Consider the following 17,890-nt stretch of genomic DNA (forward strand, 5'->3'; position numbering starts at 1 on the left):
GAACTTATTGACGATAATGCTATTGCTTTTACCCTCCTATTAGTGACTGCCCAGTACATCAAAAGTGGTGGCTCACACTCTTGAGATACAATCTCCTACTGCCTCACACCCTCCTCTTCTTCTCCCTGTCCCATCATCCACTGTTGTGTGCTGTCCAGGCTGCTCCTTCTCCTCCAGCCGACCTCCCAAGTGCTGAGACAGTGTGTGTGCCTTGCCACATCCACCTTGCGTGTCTACTTCTGCTTTTACTCTTTCCCAGTTGCTAGTACAGTCTTAGCTGATGGCTCCCTTTATCCCTCTCCTTTCTCCGGGTACCAGTTTTACTTGGCCCTCTGAGTCTGTGCTGCACAGGACTATAACATTTTCCGATGCTCATCTTAGCCCTTGCTTCTAGCATTTTCAGCTTCCCGCTGCCCTGTGTAGTGGAAATGTCTTCTCTCCTACTCACAATGTGGTAACTTACCATTTTCTTCCCACGTCCATCATTTCTGGCCACAAGTAACTCTGTAAGTGGTGGAAATGGAAGAAGCCCTTTAAAAATTTCTGTCAGATAAGTGCTCTCTCGGAATACTCATGGCCCTCCCTTCCGAAGGCTCCATGGTTTTCACACAGCTATGTTCATTTTTACCTCAGGCACAAACACACTTTCTCAGCCACCTGCATTGCCCTAGAATTGGTACTAGTTCCTAGCTGTCTCCTTCTCTTCTCTTTAAAATGTCTTTGATTCATTCTGTTTTTTAACCTGGGAGACAAAAGGAAGATAATGACTCTTATCAAGACTCCCAACAGCTTTTTCCCCCTAAGTTACTCTTGAAACTCTATAACTCTTTCAAAGTGTCCTTGACATTTGTAGAATTTAACGAATGCCCTGACCTATGAGTGAATAAATATACAGTGGAATATTAATTGATCCCAGAAAGAAGGAAATTCTGTCAGTTGCGACAGAATGGGTCTGGGAGGCGGGAGACAGGATTTTAAATGAACTAAGCTGGACACTGCATGTTTGCGCCAATGTGTAGACACTGCAAAACATGACCTTGTAAAACACAGACAGGATAATCGTGAGGATTAGCAGCCAGAGGCACAGATGAGAAAGAGAAGGAGCTTCAGTGTCCAGTGAAACATGTCCTGGAAGGAGAAATACTTTCTAACACTGACAAGCGCAGCAAACACAAACTATATGCCCTTCACGAAGATCTCGAGGAGAGGAGCTCAAAAGTTTCAAACGTAATGAAATGAGCTACATACAAAGATCCAAATGGTTGCCATCCCTCGAATGGGAATGTTCGCCTTAACCTCTATGTCTCAGTACTTGGTGCACAGCCGGGGTGCAGTTTGGGTAGGTTAAGGAGGTGTGGCCTGCTGGAGGAAGTACATTCCTGGGGGCAGGCTTTGGAAGTCTCAGAGCCACGCACGTTCCATTCCCAGTCCGTTCTCCCTGCCTCATGCTCTCGGTTTGCGGCCGCCATGTTGCCTCCTCGTGATGGTCATAAGGTCTTCCACTTCCGGAACCATCAGCCCAAATGAACCCTTCCCTCTGTAAGTTGCCTGGGTCATCATGCATTATTATTAGTACATAGTGTAGATGTGTACTTTATTACTATGTTGTACTCAATAAATATATAAAGCCATTGTCAGACAGAATACAGTAAGTTTAAGCAATGAGATAGTTTTTGGAGTTGTAGGCTGGAGAAATGGCTCCATGGTTAAGAAAGCTTATTGCTCCTGTAAAGGACCTGTGCTTAGTTCCCAGCACCCCCATGGCGGCTCACAGCTGAGTGTACCTACCGTTCTAGGGTTCCCAGTGTTCTTTTCTGACACTTGCGAGTTCCAAATGCACATACACACACTGACAAAATACTCAAGCACATAAAACAAATAAAATAAGAAAGGAAGGAAGGAAGGAAAGAAGAAAAGCGGTAACTATCAAAAAGGCAGCAAATAACCGTCTCTCGTTCCCGAGCTGGTATTCACCATGTCGCTGTCCTGGGCTCATCGCTTACGTTTGCTCTGTCCTCATCCTTCTGTAATTATCCTAGGCACATGTGGAACAAACTAATTTGCTAACATCAGCCAACAACAGTGGACGGGCTCCTAGACAAAGCAGAATTGCCACCTAGTCACGTGAAGACTGTGTACGCTACAGAATATCTTCTCTTCTGTTGTCTAGACGGATTCCCCAGCATCACAGCCTCCTTTATCTGTCATGGGTGTCACGCCTCATTTGTTCAGTTGTTCTGTCTGCTATCATTGCCAGAATAATCATTTATATTCTGTCCTAATGCACCAAAAGTATTGTTCATAGGTTACAAGTAGTGAGTACATATATGTACATACATATATATGTGCATATGTATATATGTACATATGTAAATGTGTACATATAGATATATCTGTGTATGTATATGTGTGTGTGTGTTTGACTTCTCTTTTGAAGAACATATTTTTTAGTAGGAGAAATACAAAAATACCACAGGCAAACATGGTTTTGTATATATGATGGGAGAAGGCTAACTACTGCACAGGGCAACCAGGTAGGAGGAGTGTGATAGCAAAGACATTTGACATGATCTTAAATACCTTTCCTTTCCTTAATGGGAGGGTGACCAATGACTAGACACACACCAAGAGTTTATAAAGAAGTATTATAATACCCTTTTGAAAATCATTACTGTAAAAGTTATTCATGAAGACTGGGGCTAAGTTGATTCCAAATTATTCTAAAGTCACAAACCACAGAAACATGACAATACGAAGTGAATTGTTTCAGGCGTTGACAAAAGTGCTCATCAACCTAAGATGCTTTCCACAGAAAAATTATTGTTTAGCATTACTGGGCAGGCAATGCTCACAGAAAGCACCTCATTTAAGGATTAGATACATAAGTGAAGGGTGTCCCTGTCAGTGCCTTCTGTAGATGGAGCTGGATATTCAGAGAGGACCAAGGGAAGAGATACCCTGCACATTAAGAGAAGATGCCAAGGTTTTGTTTATTGCAAGGTGAAAGTGTTTTCTAGCTGGAAAAAGGCCATGCAAAGTAAGCACTTTTGTAGAGTGCCAGGCAGAGCTGGCCCTTGGGAGACGGGTAGAATTTCACCAGATGGAGAAGGTGCTATGCATGAGTCATTGGTGCCTCAGAGCCATGGAAAAGCAAGTCACCGAATTTGGATGAAAAAGCAAGTATTGTAATGTTATTAGAGTGCACGGTTATTTAGAGTGGGGCAGTAAATGAAGTTAAAAATTGGGTTATAGACAGCTAACCCATAGAAGGTGCTAGTTGACATTCTAAGGGAGTGAGATTTCCCAAAGGTATGGATGAGGGTAACATGGAGATGCTAAAATGTAGGCAGGAAAACAAGCTGCAGGTTGTTCAGTAGGACAACAGTGGTTGAAATAGAAGTTCATCTCTGAAAAGCACCACAGGGAACAGATTACTAACACTGACTCTTGATTGAATGTGTGGTAAAAACACACAGTGGTCTCCCAATATCTTTTTTTCTCCTCTGATTTGTTGGCTAGAGCTGCCCTATCAATGTGTCTACGTAACCATGGGACCTTTTCTCTGTTGTAGAATCTATACATACAAGCAGGACTGACTCCTTCTAAAGGCTGGGAGGAAGAACCTATTCTTTACCTGTGATGGTTTGAGTATGTTTGGCCCAGAGAGTTGCACTATTAGGAGGTGTGGCCTTGTTGGAGTGTGTGTGACCTTGTTGGAGTGGGTGTAGCCTTGTTGGAGTAGGTGTGGCCTTGTTGGAGCAAATGTGTAACCATGGCTGTGGGCTTTGAGACTCTCCTCCTAGGCACATGGGAGCCAACACTCTGTTTTTTTTTTGAAACAAGATATAGAACTCTCAGTTCCTCCTACATCATGTCTGTCTAGAAGCTACCATGCTTCCCACCTTGATGATAATGGACTGAACCTCTGAACCTGTAGGCCAGCCCCAAGTAAACATTGTCTTTAATAAGAGTTGCTTTGGTCATGGTGTCTGTTCACAGCAATGGAAACCCTAACTAAGACAGTACCTTTCTTCCAGCTTTGGAAATAAACCCTTAGGTGCCTTGGTTTGTCCTCAGTCTAGCCTCTGCTGCTGTATTCATGTTATGCTCAACCCATGTGTTTTCTTTCCATAAGGATACCAGTCCTGTTGGATTATGAGTCTACCCTACTCCAATATAGTATCATCTTAAAGTAATCACTGCTGTGACAAAGTATCAAATAAAGTCACTTCTGGGGAGCACTAGCAATTGGAGCTTCAAAACAGCTCTTTGAGGGACACCATCCTTTTCACAGTGCTTGACCTATGTGATGGATTCCTGGTTAGAGCTCGGCTTGTGTCCACCCAGAATAGTGGCTTGTTTTCTCAGTTAGGGCCACAGGGATGAATGAAGGCTAGTGAGGCCACAGTAGAAGTTGCATGTGGTACCTCTTTTAGGGCAAACCTTCCTTAAGGAAGAGTGTACTGCCACAAATTTTTATCTTTACCTGCACTCCTTGGCCAGCATTTTTCCTCATGGTCACAGATAAGCTTCCACCTCAGGCCTCCCCTTTGTCTAGTATCCAGGAATTGGATTGTCAACTGGGCTTATGTTAGCCTTAAGTCTTACAAAGGAGGGGAGCCTGTTGAAGATGGCATGGGTCTGTTTACACACTGGGTAAGAGGTCAAAGGCTGACCCAGACATTCTGAACTCTACCTTACTGGTTGACATTTAGGAGTGCCTTTATTTTGCCAGGTACAGTGCTTTGGTTTGGGAAATGTTTTGACTCTTCTGACCCTTAGGCTGAAATCTGACAGCTCCTGTGGAGTTTCCAGGAGTGGAGGCCTAGAGAGGTGCTGTGGTATTTTGAGTAACAGTGGCTCTCTGGGCTCAGATGTTTCAGTACTTGGTCTTGTTTGGGAAGGTTTTGGAGATGTAGCTTTGCTGGAGGAAGTACGTCTCTAGGTGGGCCTTGAGAGTTTAAAGACTCCCACTTTCTTCAGTTTATCCCCTTTACTTCAGGTTTGTGGTTCAGGCTCTAGCAATAGTTGAGCTTCTGGCACTGTTCCTGAGCTCACACATGCTGCTGGCTGATGCTCTCAAGGATCTTCTGGAATTCCCAAAAGTGTCTTCTTTGTTTGCCACAGCTTAAGAATTGAACTCGCTCCCTAAGTGCTCTCAGGAGAGAGGATTACCCAGCAGAACCTGCAGTGTTTCCTGCCCCTGGTTCCTGCTTGTTGAAATGTCTGTTTACAAATGAGACTACCGTAATCTTCAATTTTTACCAGCACAGCACCGTAAGGGATGTTTGTGTGAACAACCTGAGTATGTTTGGAAGGCAAATCTTGTGCAGAGTTCCTGAGCACCTCACAGACCACTGGCATGCACCTCACAGTACATACAATTGCTCATTTGGCCCATAGCTGGAGAAAAAACTCTGAGAGCTTAGCAGGAAAAATTAAATCAGATTAATTAAGCACACTGGCCCTTCGTTTTGTATTAGTGTCTTTTATAAACACTATATTTAGCTTCAACTATAGGGAAAGAGTTCATTTTTGTTTTGGCCTACTTCTTTTTCTTCCTCATTTTCAGTTGACCAATAGGGCAAACACAGTCTTTTCGGCATCTCAATTCATAGAAACATGTGTGAACAAGTACACACTGGTCCTGAAGAGATGCCTGGTCCTTAAGAGCTCATATTGTTCTTACAGAGGGCCTGAGTTTGGTCCCCGTTATCCATGCTGGACAGCTCAGGAGTTCTTGTATCTCGAGCTCCGTGTGGTATCTCCAGAGGTGCTCTCTCTGACCTCCATAGGTACCCATGCACATATACACACACGCTTACAAAATAACACTAAAGAAAGCAAATGTGCAAGTTATGTTATAAAGCCATGGCCTCTTAGTTGGTGTTAAACTCTAAATAACCTTAGGCTTTCCCAGTTAGAAGTGCAGACCCTGTTCAGAGAGCATCCATAGTAGTTCGAACTGGGAGTGACTACACTTCTCAAACCGAGGGGAAGTCTGACTTACACATGAGATATCCATATGATATGGTGTTGTGTGATCATTAAATGTGATTTGTTTTAATTTTGTTTTGATGAGTTCTTAGATATCTTAAATTAGAGAAAATTTTAATTAATGTTAATAGGAAGGTGGTGGCTCGTGCTGTTAATCCCAGCTCTTGGGAGGCAGACGCAAGCGGACCTTTGTGAGGCTGAGGCTGGCCTGGATTGCAGAGCAAGTTCTAGAACAACCAGGACTATACAGGGAAACAGTGGCTTGAAAACCTCAAGATAACGAATAAATAAATAGCCAAGGACCAGTCTTGGCTTGGAGAGGGGTTCTCAGAGAAGGGGTGTCTGGGAGTTGTAAAAAAAAAAAAGACAACTCAAAGTCAAATCATGGGTTCCAAGTTGACGGCCTACGTTCTGCCCAGGAGGGTTTTCCAGATTGATCTAGGCTCTGCTCAAGACAGCTCTCTCTCGCTATTCTACAAAACTCTCTGGCTAGCCCATCTCTTATAGATCAAAAGTCCAGTCTTTTATTTCCAAATGGGTTTAGTCATTGATCATCCCATTTGATTATCCCATGACAAAACCAAAACAATAACAATAAATCACCTGTCAGAAAATGATTGTTTATTGAATGTCAATACAGAACTCAGAACACGTGTGATCGATTACTCATTATTGGAAGGGCCTGTGGCTTGATCTTCCTCCTGGACTTCAAAGTAAGACCTCTGGTTATATTATGTTGGCTTAGAAAAGAACGTATGGAGATACAGTGATTCCTACCATTTTCAGAACTAGCAAGTATCCCTGATGTGCCAGCTAATGTGCCAATAGTCCAATCTTCCCCTCCAACACACACACACACACACACACACACACACACACACACACACACACACACACACACACACGGATGAAGAGCCTGTGCCAGCTTTTAGAAGTACTTACAGCGGAAGATCTTCAGACTTGCACTGAAAGCGCTCACATAACTAGACTGGAAGGCACACTTCTGCATCTTCTCTGTGTGTTTGGCTGATTTACCTCCTCTCACCTCACTAGCAGGGTGTAGAAAGGAAGAGTGTGACGTACAGGCATTCCTCCTCAACACTGAGCCTGGGATTCTTGAAGTCCAACGTGGAATCACAAACAGGCAATCTGTTTCATAGAAGGGACAGCAGCATTTTGAGTGAAGTTTAAAGTCTGTGCCACAGTGTCCTTGATAAACTGAAAATACAATTAATATTCAGATACTATCACCCCACAGAGAATACCTGTAAGTCATGACACAGATGCTAAGACATAGGCTAAAAAGCAAATGTGAGGGCTGGCTTAGTGGTTAAGAGTATTGACTGCTCTTCCAGAGGACCTAAGTCTAGTTCCCAGAAGCCATACAGCAGCTCACAGCTGTCCATAGCTCCCTAGTTCTAGGGGACCCAATACCCTCACAGACATAAATGTAGGCAAAGCATAAAATACAAATTTTTAAAGTATTTTAAATAGCAAAATGAAAGCCATTGAACACGTTAAGAAACTACGAGCAAGAAATCTTAAGAACATTCTTAATGAAGCATGATTTCAGCTCAGGTTTATGTAAAATGTTTCATTATTAAAGACATAAAGTCATCTCACAATGGTTAGCAAACCAAGATAATGAAAGTAAACCTGTTAAAATAAGCCCCAAACACCCCTCTGGGGATTGGGAGAGAGGGCAAGAGAGTACTTGATGCCATAGTATTTATTGAAAAATTGCCCATAGTAAACTTTTAAATAGCTTTATAAAAACAACACTTTATTTCATAATAATATGTCTTATAATTACAATCATCTTACTTCCTAAAATCGAAAGAGGGTTGAATCCAACTTTGAAACATCACACCACTTTATAAAACTTCATTAGGCCCCAGTGAGAGCGAGAGGAATTCAGTAAATTCCTTCCTTTCTCCCAATCATAGGAACATTCATTAAGCACACACACATGCAAATAGACCGTTTAAACATGAGGATGAACTGAATTCTAAATTCTGAATGAAGATGGCTTTTATGCCAGTAATATCATCTTGTGATTTCAGCTTCTTTCAGCATCCTTATGCCCGTTAAGGAGATCTAGCGTCTCTGTTCCCTAGTGGAGTGGAAAAACCTACAAGCCGGACTACAACCCTTGCTAACTTCTCTTTACCGCTGAGGATCCGCTTTCCCGAGACCTTCCCACCACACCCTCTGACTCAGAGACTATTTGAAGGAGACACCTGTTTTGAATGGATCCACAGGAAATACCCATGTGGTCTTCTCATAACCGGACCCTTTATCTGGTTGGCTGAAACACGATCATGATTTAAAACAAAACAAAACAAAACAAAAAAACAAAAAAACAAAACAAAACAAAACAAAAAAAAAAAAAAAAAAAAAACAAAACAAAAAAAAAAAAAAAAAAACCCTACTCTGCCCACAGACTGTTGCAACTCTCCTGTGAGAACATTTACTGGAAGGCTGAGGGAATCCAGTTTATATTTACGTTCCTCCCATTCAGCTCTGGCGCTGGAGTACAAGGGGGGCGGGGGGAATGTCGAAGTGCAAAAGGAATTTTAACTCCGAAAGATTTGTATGAAATCACACATGCGTGGGTGAGATTTACATCCTCCGGGTGGTTTGGCTTTAAAATGGAATGCTGACTCTGTATCAGTCATGGTAATGAGCATAGGCTTCTATTTATAAAACTTGCCCTGGTCAGTAGCTGGTAAAGGAGTTTGCTGTCAAGCCTCATGACCCGAGTTCGATGGCGGGGACTACCACTAACTGTCCTTTGACCCCCCACGCTTGTCCCGTGGCACGTGCGTGTATACCGACCCCCTCCCCGTCATAAAAAGTTCAAAAAGAAAAATTTCAAAGCTCGTGTTGAATCTTCTGGTGCATATTGATAAATCAATAAAGCCTTGCGGAATTTATAAGGGGTTTCACAGTCAAAATGCTCATTGACGTTAAACCCTCTACCGAATCCTAAGTAATGGGTGTCCCTGGACGGGGACTGTGTGCAGCTTTACACGCTTTACAGGCTCTGACCCCATCTGGTGCCAGCCAGCACCAGCTGCCCAGGGATGCCGGATCAGGACCGATTTGGTCCGGTCCTTCCCATCTGGCTCTCGGTAGCCGGGGAGGCGCTCCCACCATAGAGACGGGGGTGGGGGGGGACCTCGCGGACCGCCTAGGGGGCGCCCGGCCGGGATGGCGAGCGCTGCTGCAGAATGACGCAGATGACGCCAGAGATGACTCCAGGCCGCCAGCCCGCGTCCGCCGCACTCCCGCCCCGCCCGCGCAGGTCGCCGGTGCGCCGGGCGCCGCCGCTGTCCCCGGGGACGCGCCCCGCCTCCTGCGCTCCGCCCCTCGCCGCGCCGCGCCCCGGTTCCCACGGCGCCGGGCAAAGCGAAGCAGTTCGCCTGCCCTCCCCACGAGTAGTCCGGCGGGGCCAGGCCGCGCGAACATGGCGCTTGTCCCCTGCCAGGTGCTGCGGGTGGCCATCCTGCTGTCCTATTGCTCCATTCTGTGCAACTACAAGGCCATCGAAATGCCCTCGCATCAGACCTATGGGGGGAGCTGGAAGTTCCTGACCTTCATTGATCTGGTAAGGCCGTGGGCTGCACACCGTTTGTGTGTGTGTGTGTGTGTGTGTGTGTGTGTGTGTGTGTGTCACACGGGAGCACCAATGCATACTCACCACCAACAGCCACACTGGGTTCCCGTGAAGGCCTGGATGCCCCTCTCACCTTTACCTGGTGGGTAGAAGAGGAAAACATGGGGGCACAGTCAAATGGGCACAGGCCTGCTTCTAAGAAGTGACCTGGTAAGAGGATTGCACCACCAAAAGCCTCTGCTGGCTTCGATCATGCGTGCCCTCTGGTTCATTGTCTACTGAAGGGTTTTCCAGAGCCACCTGCAGAGGTAAACTTGCAGCACCCAGAGGAGACTTGAGTATTGTCTGGTTCCATGGAGCATGGCTTACAAACACCCAAACGCACCTCCTTCTGAAGGAGAGAAATCACCCAATAAAACCCTCGCACATGCTTTTCTGCCCACTGTCAGCACGTTGTTTATGACTCTGTTTTTTCTAGAAACAGAGAGCGCAGTTCACGGTGGCTGCTCCACTTGGCAAGTACTGAACTCCTAGTCTTCCACAGGGAAAGTTTGTAGTTTGCACAATCATCTGTTGTGTTGACACACGACCATTTCAAAGAGGAGCAGACGACTATAATTATTATTCTTAAGTTTTTTTTTCGTTCTACGGCTACCGGAAGTACTCCTGTAGACACTCAGAGGGTTGGCACAATGCCTAGTAATGACTCGAGGTAGATGCAGAACTTTGAAAAGTCACCAAGATCAAGTCGCAAACCCACCCAGAGGTGATCAAACAAGGGCCATGTACAGAAACAAAGCGATTAAGAGATGACAGAGGGAAATATACAACCAACCCCCGGAATGCTAAGACTCTGAGATCACCAGTTAGAGGGGCACAGACACAAGGTTGGCACAAGTTTTTTTTTTTTTGACCCTCCATTTTGACAAACTTGAACCTATTTGAAGACCTTTCCAGAGGCGTATGATGCCTAAAGAGATAAAGTTAGATGCTCAGAAGACCTTCTATTTGCAATATATAAGGTATACATGCCTGTCCCCACCTGCCTCTAGGCACAAAGCTGCCTGGTGTTGCCTGAGTTGGGCTTTTCAACTTCTTACTGAAATTACATATGAATTCCCAATCCCCACCAGTTTTGTTTTGTTTTTTGTTGTTGTTTTTTTTTTTTTTTGTTTTTTTTTTTTCTTTTGTTCCTGTCTGTCCACTTGAGGATCACATGTTGGGACTTCGCTCTCAGCTCCTTGTAGCTTTCAGGTGGACGGCTAGTCCCCAGGGTTACCTTCCTGGATGGGTCGATTGGCTAGCCAGTGGAGACTGGCTTTGCCAGATGTGTGGTAGAGCAAGCAGCTGTTTGCTTCCTCAGAGTATACTCAGTCTTTAGTAGAGCCAAGGCTCTGATAATTATGCAGAGAAAGCACTTAGGGCACTGACAAGGCACCAGGAATCATGTGTTTTCTTAAGAGTGGAAAGTTAATGATGCTCACATACCTTTATATATATATACATATATATATATATACATATGTGCCTAGAGTCCTTCAGGATGCAATGGGAGCAGAGCTCCTTCTGAGTCAAGTCCTTCTCTCACTCCTGAGCCACCCCTTCCATTGAGATGGCCCATGTGAGTGTGACCAAGGATGGAGCCATATGAACACTGCTTCTCTGTGACTTTCATGGTTCTTGTGGGGGAGCAGGGCACAGGCCGTTGGGTGAGAGGTCATTAGGAACTGGGGGTGTTGGTTAACTCAAGGCAGCGTTGTCGCTTTACATTGGTATTTCGTATTATGGATTAAATAGTAAATGAGGCTCACAAGAAACAATCTCCCTCCCGTGAACCCTCATGTGACCCGAGGCAGTGGCAGTCAGCCTGACAGGCTGCCACGTCCTTTCTATTCTGGTGTGATATTGTTGGGCCCGTCTATTTTTAATGGCACTTAACTATACAGGTTTTCTTTTGGTAGCCCAGTCTTCGGCTCAGGTTTGAAACTTCATTTCACACTTAGGTTTTTAGCCCTTTGCTCATCTAGATTCTTAATCCAGCCCTTCTAACTTGTCACAGTCGGTGGCTCCTGGTTGATATGGAATAAAATTACACTTAACTAGTAGTTCCCGAGGGAAACTACCTCTGAAGTTATATTCCAAAAAGGACGCGGAGTGTTATTCGTCTATTAAAGGCTTAGAGTCCTTGGAGTGTTATATAGCTGTTCAAACAGCCAATCTGTCGGACTCCTGTGATGGCCATTAATGTTGGCTACGTGTTTAATTTTACATTCCGTGTGTTTTTACATGACAGCGGGTAAACTGTACTCACACCAGGCAATTTTAATGATTCTAGGCAGTTTTCAAAGAGGGCTTTTGCTTTCCACACCTTTAACAAGAAGGCCCCATTTCCGCCCCCCTTGGATTGCAAGGGAGGCCTCTAATCATGACCACCATGGTTTGAATCTACTACTGGGCATCAGTTTACTTGGCAGGATTCGGGGAGCTGGGGCTCCCGAATGAATCCGGGCACGGGTGGTTATGCGGTGGTCAAATCTTTCTTTGCTCAGGAGAGTCATTCTAGCAGAATCAGAGCCAGTGGTCAAAAGCTGAAACATGGCTCATCGCTACCAGTCATCTTCGATGTTCTTGCCCAAGAGTTGCTTTCCTTAGTGTGGAGAGACTTCGAGGCAACTAGAGTACCATGGGAGATTTCCAGTTGGTAGGTGGAAACAGACCACCTTGATGTGGTAGGAAGAACCAGGGGACCCAAGGATTTCCACACCTTAAAGCTGAGAATCTCCTGACTGTGTTAAGTTAGCAGGCGAGAGAGGGATTGAGACTGCCGTTTGCTGAGCTGAATTATTCAGAAGTACTTGGAATAAGTAACAGCTCTGTGCACACAGGAGCCCTCTGAAAGGATGTGACCATGGGGTCAAGTGACAGAGAGATACGGTTCCCCCTGTGAGGATGGGGGAGGGGATTTTCAGGCCAGGAAGGGGCAAAAAATTGGATTTCCCTCTTAGCTCTAATGGAGGACGTACTGATTTGCTGACATCTGAGTTTTACCCCACTAAAGTTTTGGTGACCTAAGCAGATGAACGGCGATGGCTGCGAAGCCTGTGGTTTAGAGAAAACATCCTCACAAGTTCATTCATTGCCTCAGCTAGCCATTTGGAATAATGAATTCAACAGCGTCATGCCAGAAAGCACTGCCTTCCTAGGCACTGACTCTTCAAGTCTGACACTTCTAACCTCATATTTAGCACACACTTAGTCACGTGATAGACAACCCCTTTTCAATATTACAGTTAAACATTCTTTTGTCTGTTTGCTTTGTTTTTGAGACAAAGTCTCACTGTCTATCCCTGGCTGGCTTTGAACTCAAGAAGGCTGCCCCCCCCCACCCTCACCCCTCACCCATCTCCCACCCCCTTTCTTCTCAGTGCTGGAAATAAAAGCATGTGTCATTGTGTTCAGCTAATTAAATATTCTTCACTGGATGCTTCTTAATTTTATGAGAGGGCAAGGCAAGGTCTCATATTTTACCCAAGGGAAGGGGCTGAGAGTCTTTCAGTTTGCTGTCATTGCCTTCTACTACCTGTTGAAAAAAGAATTAAAAAAAAAAAAAAGCCATAAAAAGAACAGAATAATAAGTGCTCCAATATGGAAGTTCTTGCTCGGACTGTTCAAACAACAGGGGACGACTGGTCCAGTGTTCCTGGAGAACATATGTATAGCTTTAGACGGAGAACGTTTCACGTTTACGTAAATGTGAAAGGCAGAAGAAACTCCGTTGCATTTGCCATGGTCTCGTGGTCACTTCTAAACTGATCAAATGTCTACTTGACCTCATTCTATGGTTCATTGCTGCTTGCTGAAATAAGTTAGGTGTTCCTTTGTTTGTAATTCTTTTGGATAGTGATCTGAGGATGTAACTGCAAGCTTTCCTGCAGGACACCCCAGTGTGTGTGGACTCTTGAAAGATCCATTATTTTTTTCTTAATCTGGGAGAAAAACTGGAAGAATCCTCCCTCCCCCTCCCCTCCCCCTTTCCCTCCCTCCCCCCTCTCCTCTCTTCTCTCTCTTCTCCTCCCCTCCCTCCCCTCTCCTGTCTCTGTGTCTTCTTCCCTCTGTTTTATTGTTTCTCTATCTCTCTACCACTATCTATGTCTATAGATATAGATATACCACTTTCTCTGTCTCCTTTCTCTGTGTCTTTCTCCTTCTGTCTCTCTGTGTCCTCTCTGTATGTCTCTTTCTTCCTATCTCTGTCTGTCTTTGTCTGTCTGTCTGTCTGTCTCTCTCCAGGCTTCGTTTGGATCAGGCATAGAACACAGAAGCCTCCTGTGGTCATGGGAGTCGCAGGAAGGGAGCTGGTGGCCGATTTCTTCACCAGTTCTCTCTCTTAGCTGAGAATGGTGTTGAGCTCACAGAAAGTCATGTGACCAAAGGCTGAGGTCACTGCTCTCCCCACCCTTGCCATTCCTCCTTGTCTGGTATAGCATTCAGCAAAATTGGTAACTGCTTTTGAGGGTTTTCATCTGTTTTTCTGTGTTGTCCTGAAATGTCACATGTTTCTGTGGAGACGAGAACAATCGTACAATTTTCCACATTGAATCAGATGTTCTTGTGCTCCAACCAAGCTCGGAAAAAAATCTGGCTGCCTGGGGTTTTGTAATAGCAAGGCTTTCTCCGTGCAGCTTGTGGGAGATTGTTACAAGGCTCATTTCTCTCCTGCAGTGCAGCGAATCCCAGTGTATCGAGAGGGCTCGGTTTGAAAGTGACACACCCTTTGACAAGCTCCATTGTGGAGTAGAACATATTCTGCGGGGGTGGGTGGGGTGGTTGTGGGGGGTGGGGGAGGAGCTTGCCAGCCCTTCTCTCTTCTAACGCAGAAGCTTTTAAATCGTGGAAAATGTTAACTTCAAATGCAATATGTAGCTGTTGTAGAAAACTGGTACCTCTGTGACCACAAGTTATTATCATTTGAAGTTTAAAAAAATTAAAAGGAAAATATTTGTAAAATACACAAAATCATAGGGGAGAAAGGATTTCCACCTTAGTTTTCCCTAATTTCCTTATAGCTTAGTGTTCCAAGTTGTTATTTACTTTGGACATGTGTGTGCCAATAGGAACACACAAAAAGAGCACAGATACATGTGTGCGTGTATTACATATGTGTATATGTGTACCAGATATTGAAAAGAGAACATGTTGTTTACATCTTATTTTCCAATTAAAAATGTTACTCAGACACCAATATAGCAATAGCCTAATATTTACTGTCAGTTACACACAACTTATTGCACAATTTATTACAAACACAAGATCAGTATCTGTGCATATTTTCTATAAACTTATTTTTAATTTCCACACATTAAATACTCCTCGGTGCGATTTTTCTGGGTTTAGACAGATTCATACATAGTTTAGATAGTAATTACTATCATGACTATCCAAAACATAACTTGGCATTTTCGCCTCTTCATGGTCAAGCACTCCCTTGGCCTGTCAGCTGCAGACTTGTTTTACAAATGGTATCTGTGCTCTTTGTCTAGAGCCTTACCTTTGCCTAGAAACAAAATAGGAAGGCCTGTTGTATGCTTTGAAATCTGTTTTTAATTCATTTACCATAATGGATTTCAAATCCATGAGTGCTGCCTTATATCAATGTGTTCCCTGTTGTTAAATGTACCACAATCTGTCCATTTTGTTCAATCTATTTTTATTCTCTCTCTCTCTCTCTCTCTCTCTCTCTCTCTCTCTCTCTCTCTCTCTGTGTGTGCATATACTATTACACGTGCTATACATATTAGTGGGACAGCTCTGTGGTTTTCTCTTGTTCCATCTTTGTGTGGGTTTCAGGGATTGAAGTCATGAATCCAAGCTTCTATTCTCACGTTTGTTTCATGTTTGTCATGACAATGAAAAGTACTGTTGTCAATATTCGTGTCCCAATGTCTGCATGAGCATACATTTCCTTTGTAGAAGTTGTGTACTGCAAGCGGGATTAGGTGCGCAAGAGGTGCACCATGGTGCTTTTGTGAATGGCTACATCCACCTTCCACAGTGTGCTCTCCAAACATCACTTTGTGGCCACTGTCTGTGGCCTGTCCCGCTTTTCAGCGGTCACTTAGAATAGTAAGTGAAGGCTCCAATCGGACTGGCAGCAGAAACAAACAGCCTGTGTATGGTTTTCATACCTGGATTGTAAAGAAAATATTGTGTAAACCTTTTCTTGAGCCGTTTGGACTTTTTACTAAGTCTTTCTTGCTTCATATGGGGGCCTATCGATTGTCCGAGCAAATGTGGGAATAGATTCATTTTACGCACACCTGTGATTATTTTTCTTGGGACACACTCTTAGGCACAGAATAGCAGCACAAGGCCATTAAGGGCCTGTCTTAGCTTCAGATCTCTTTGCCATCCTTCCAATACCAGAGCACATGTTTGTCTGTGCTCCTGCTAGCCCTCTAGATTGGAATGTCTACGGCACCAATGCCAAAAACCTCTCAAGGCGCTTCAGCCCAACAGTTTCCTGTCCGGGTGCTGCAAACCTTTCGGCACATAGCTCATAAATGTGAGTGACTAGGTGTCTTTAACCCCGAGTTAATAAAACTCGGCGGCGTTAGCTACATTTGGTTTGGGCTCATAACGAAGACTTGAGCCAAGCATACATCTTCATGTCCTAATCCTCATTAGCACTGCTGAAGAGATCAGAATGGTTCTGTGTGTCCGGTACCCCTGGGCCTGCACGTGCAATCTTCTCACTCTCCATTACAGCTGCCCGTAGCATGGTCGTGAGTGATTGATGAGGTCTGAGCTGAGACGTTGGCTCTTCACCATTAGGAGTCTGCTGGAAGAATCTCTGGTGTCCCATGACACATCTCGTTTCAGTAATGTTTCTCAGCATCTTCACGCTCCTCACACGGGAGCCGAGACAGAGCTTGGTGGGTAAAGTACTTGCGGCACAAGCACGGAAATTTGAGTTTCATCCCTTGGACTCACTTTTTAAAAAGCCAGGCATGATGGCTACGGCCTTTTAATTCAGCACCAGAGAGGCCGATGGAGGCCACCCCTCTTGGCTCCTTAGCTAGCCAATCTAACTTAACTGGTGAGTCCCAGGCCAGTGAGTTAACTTGTCTCAAAAACAAAATAGACGGCTACTTCGGAATGACACCCAAAAGTGACCTCTGGGTCCACATGCACATGCAGACATGTGAATAGGCACCCTCCCACATGTAAAAATCCTTTTTAAGTGCTGTGGCATATTCCTTGTTCAAACATCACTTCTAGGACTGTGCAGGATTTTTATTATATGACAAGTAATTTGAATGAGTGTAATTAAGGAAACATCTACCTATGGACACAGGGCACAGAAGTCATAGCACAGCATAACTCTTGCAAGCCTGCTCATATATGGTGTAGGGTCCCTTGAGGAATTAAGTAAGGTTTTTTTTTAAAAAAAGACTGCTTGGAGCTTTGAAGGAACAATGTCTCCTATATGCTCAGGTATCTGAACAGTTGTTCTCCAGTTTGTGGCCCTGGAGATTATGTAGCCTTTAGGTGGGAGAGCCTTGCTGGGGGAAGTACATCCCTGGGACTGGGAATGAACTTTGTGGGTTCATAGTCTTGTCCCCACTACTTGTTCTTTCTCTCTGCATTCTCCGTGTGATGACATATCTCTCTGCTGCCTGTCCCCACTGTCACCTCCTTTCCTGTCATTATGGACTTTGCCCCCCTGGAACTGCAAGCCATCACAAGTTCTTCCTGAAGATGCTTTGGTCACGGTGTTGCACCACAGTGACAGAAAGATAACTAACAGAACCCCAACCTTCGAGTCTATTGGCTGTCTAGTCCTGGCTGGTTCAGCCTGGAGGAGAGCAGCAGGTGACATCAATTCTTGAGGCCACTCGGAGGCATCTGTCAGGGACTAAAGAAAAGCTTCCTGATGTCAGAGCTCCTCCCACAGAAATCTTCAGGAGTCTGTGGCTAGTTTAACACTCACTGTGTCCTCTGAAGGAACATGCCTATTTCTCAAGGAATTTTTTTAATAGTTGAATATAATGATAATGATAAACATGAATTCTCAGCAAACTATGCTGACAATATTTTGGGGAAATTATATACAACATGTGAGCCCGTTAGTATTAGTGATGCTTCGTGTCTATTGGACTGTATAGCATAAGGGGTAAGTGGTTAGATTCAGTACGGCAGTGAAGTTCAGGTGTGGCATTTCTATGTATCAACTCTCTGACTTTGAACAAATTAATTCCCTTCTGCAAGTTTAAA

The 17,890-nt window shown here is 44.5% G+C and overlaps 1 protein-coding gene across 2 annotated transcripts in view; it reads left to right on the forward strand.

Moving 5' to 3' along the window:
* The first annotated feature begins 9,300 nt into the window (after positions 1-9,300).
* AIG1 (androgen induced 1) overlaps positions 9,301-17,890 on the forward strand; it is a 206,084-nt gene continuing 197,494 nt past the window's right edge. Inside the window, exon 1 of one of the 2 annotated variants that reach the window (XM_080941487.1) lies at positions 9,301-9,607. In XM_080941487.1, the coding sequence (XP_080797613.1) occupies positions 9,467-9,607 (141 nt within the window). In that variant the 5' untranslated portion in view covers positions 9,301-9,466. The remainder of the gene's footprint in view (positions 9,608-17,890) is intronic. The other variant, XM_080941486.1, reaches the window with a different exon arrangement.

This window comes from Micromys minutus (genome assembly GCF_963924665.1).
Source record: "Micromys minutus genome assembly, chromosome: 30".
NCBI lineage: Eukaryota > Metazoa > Chordata > Mammalia > Rodentia > Muridae > Micromys > Micromys minutus.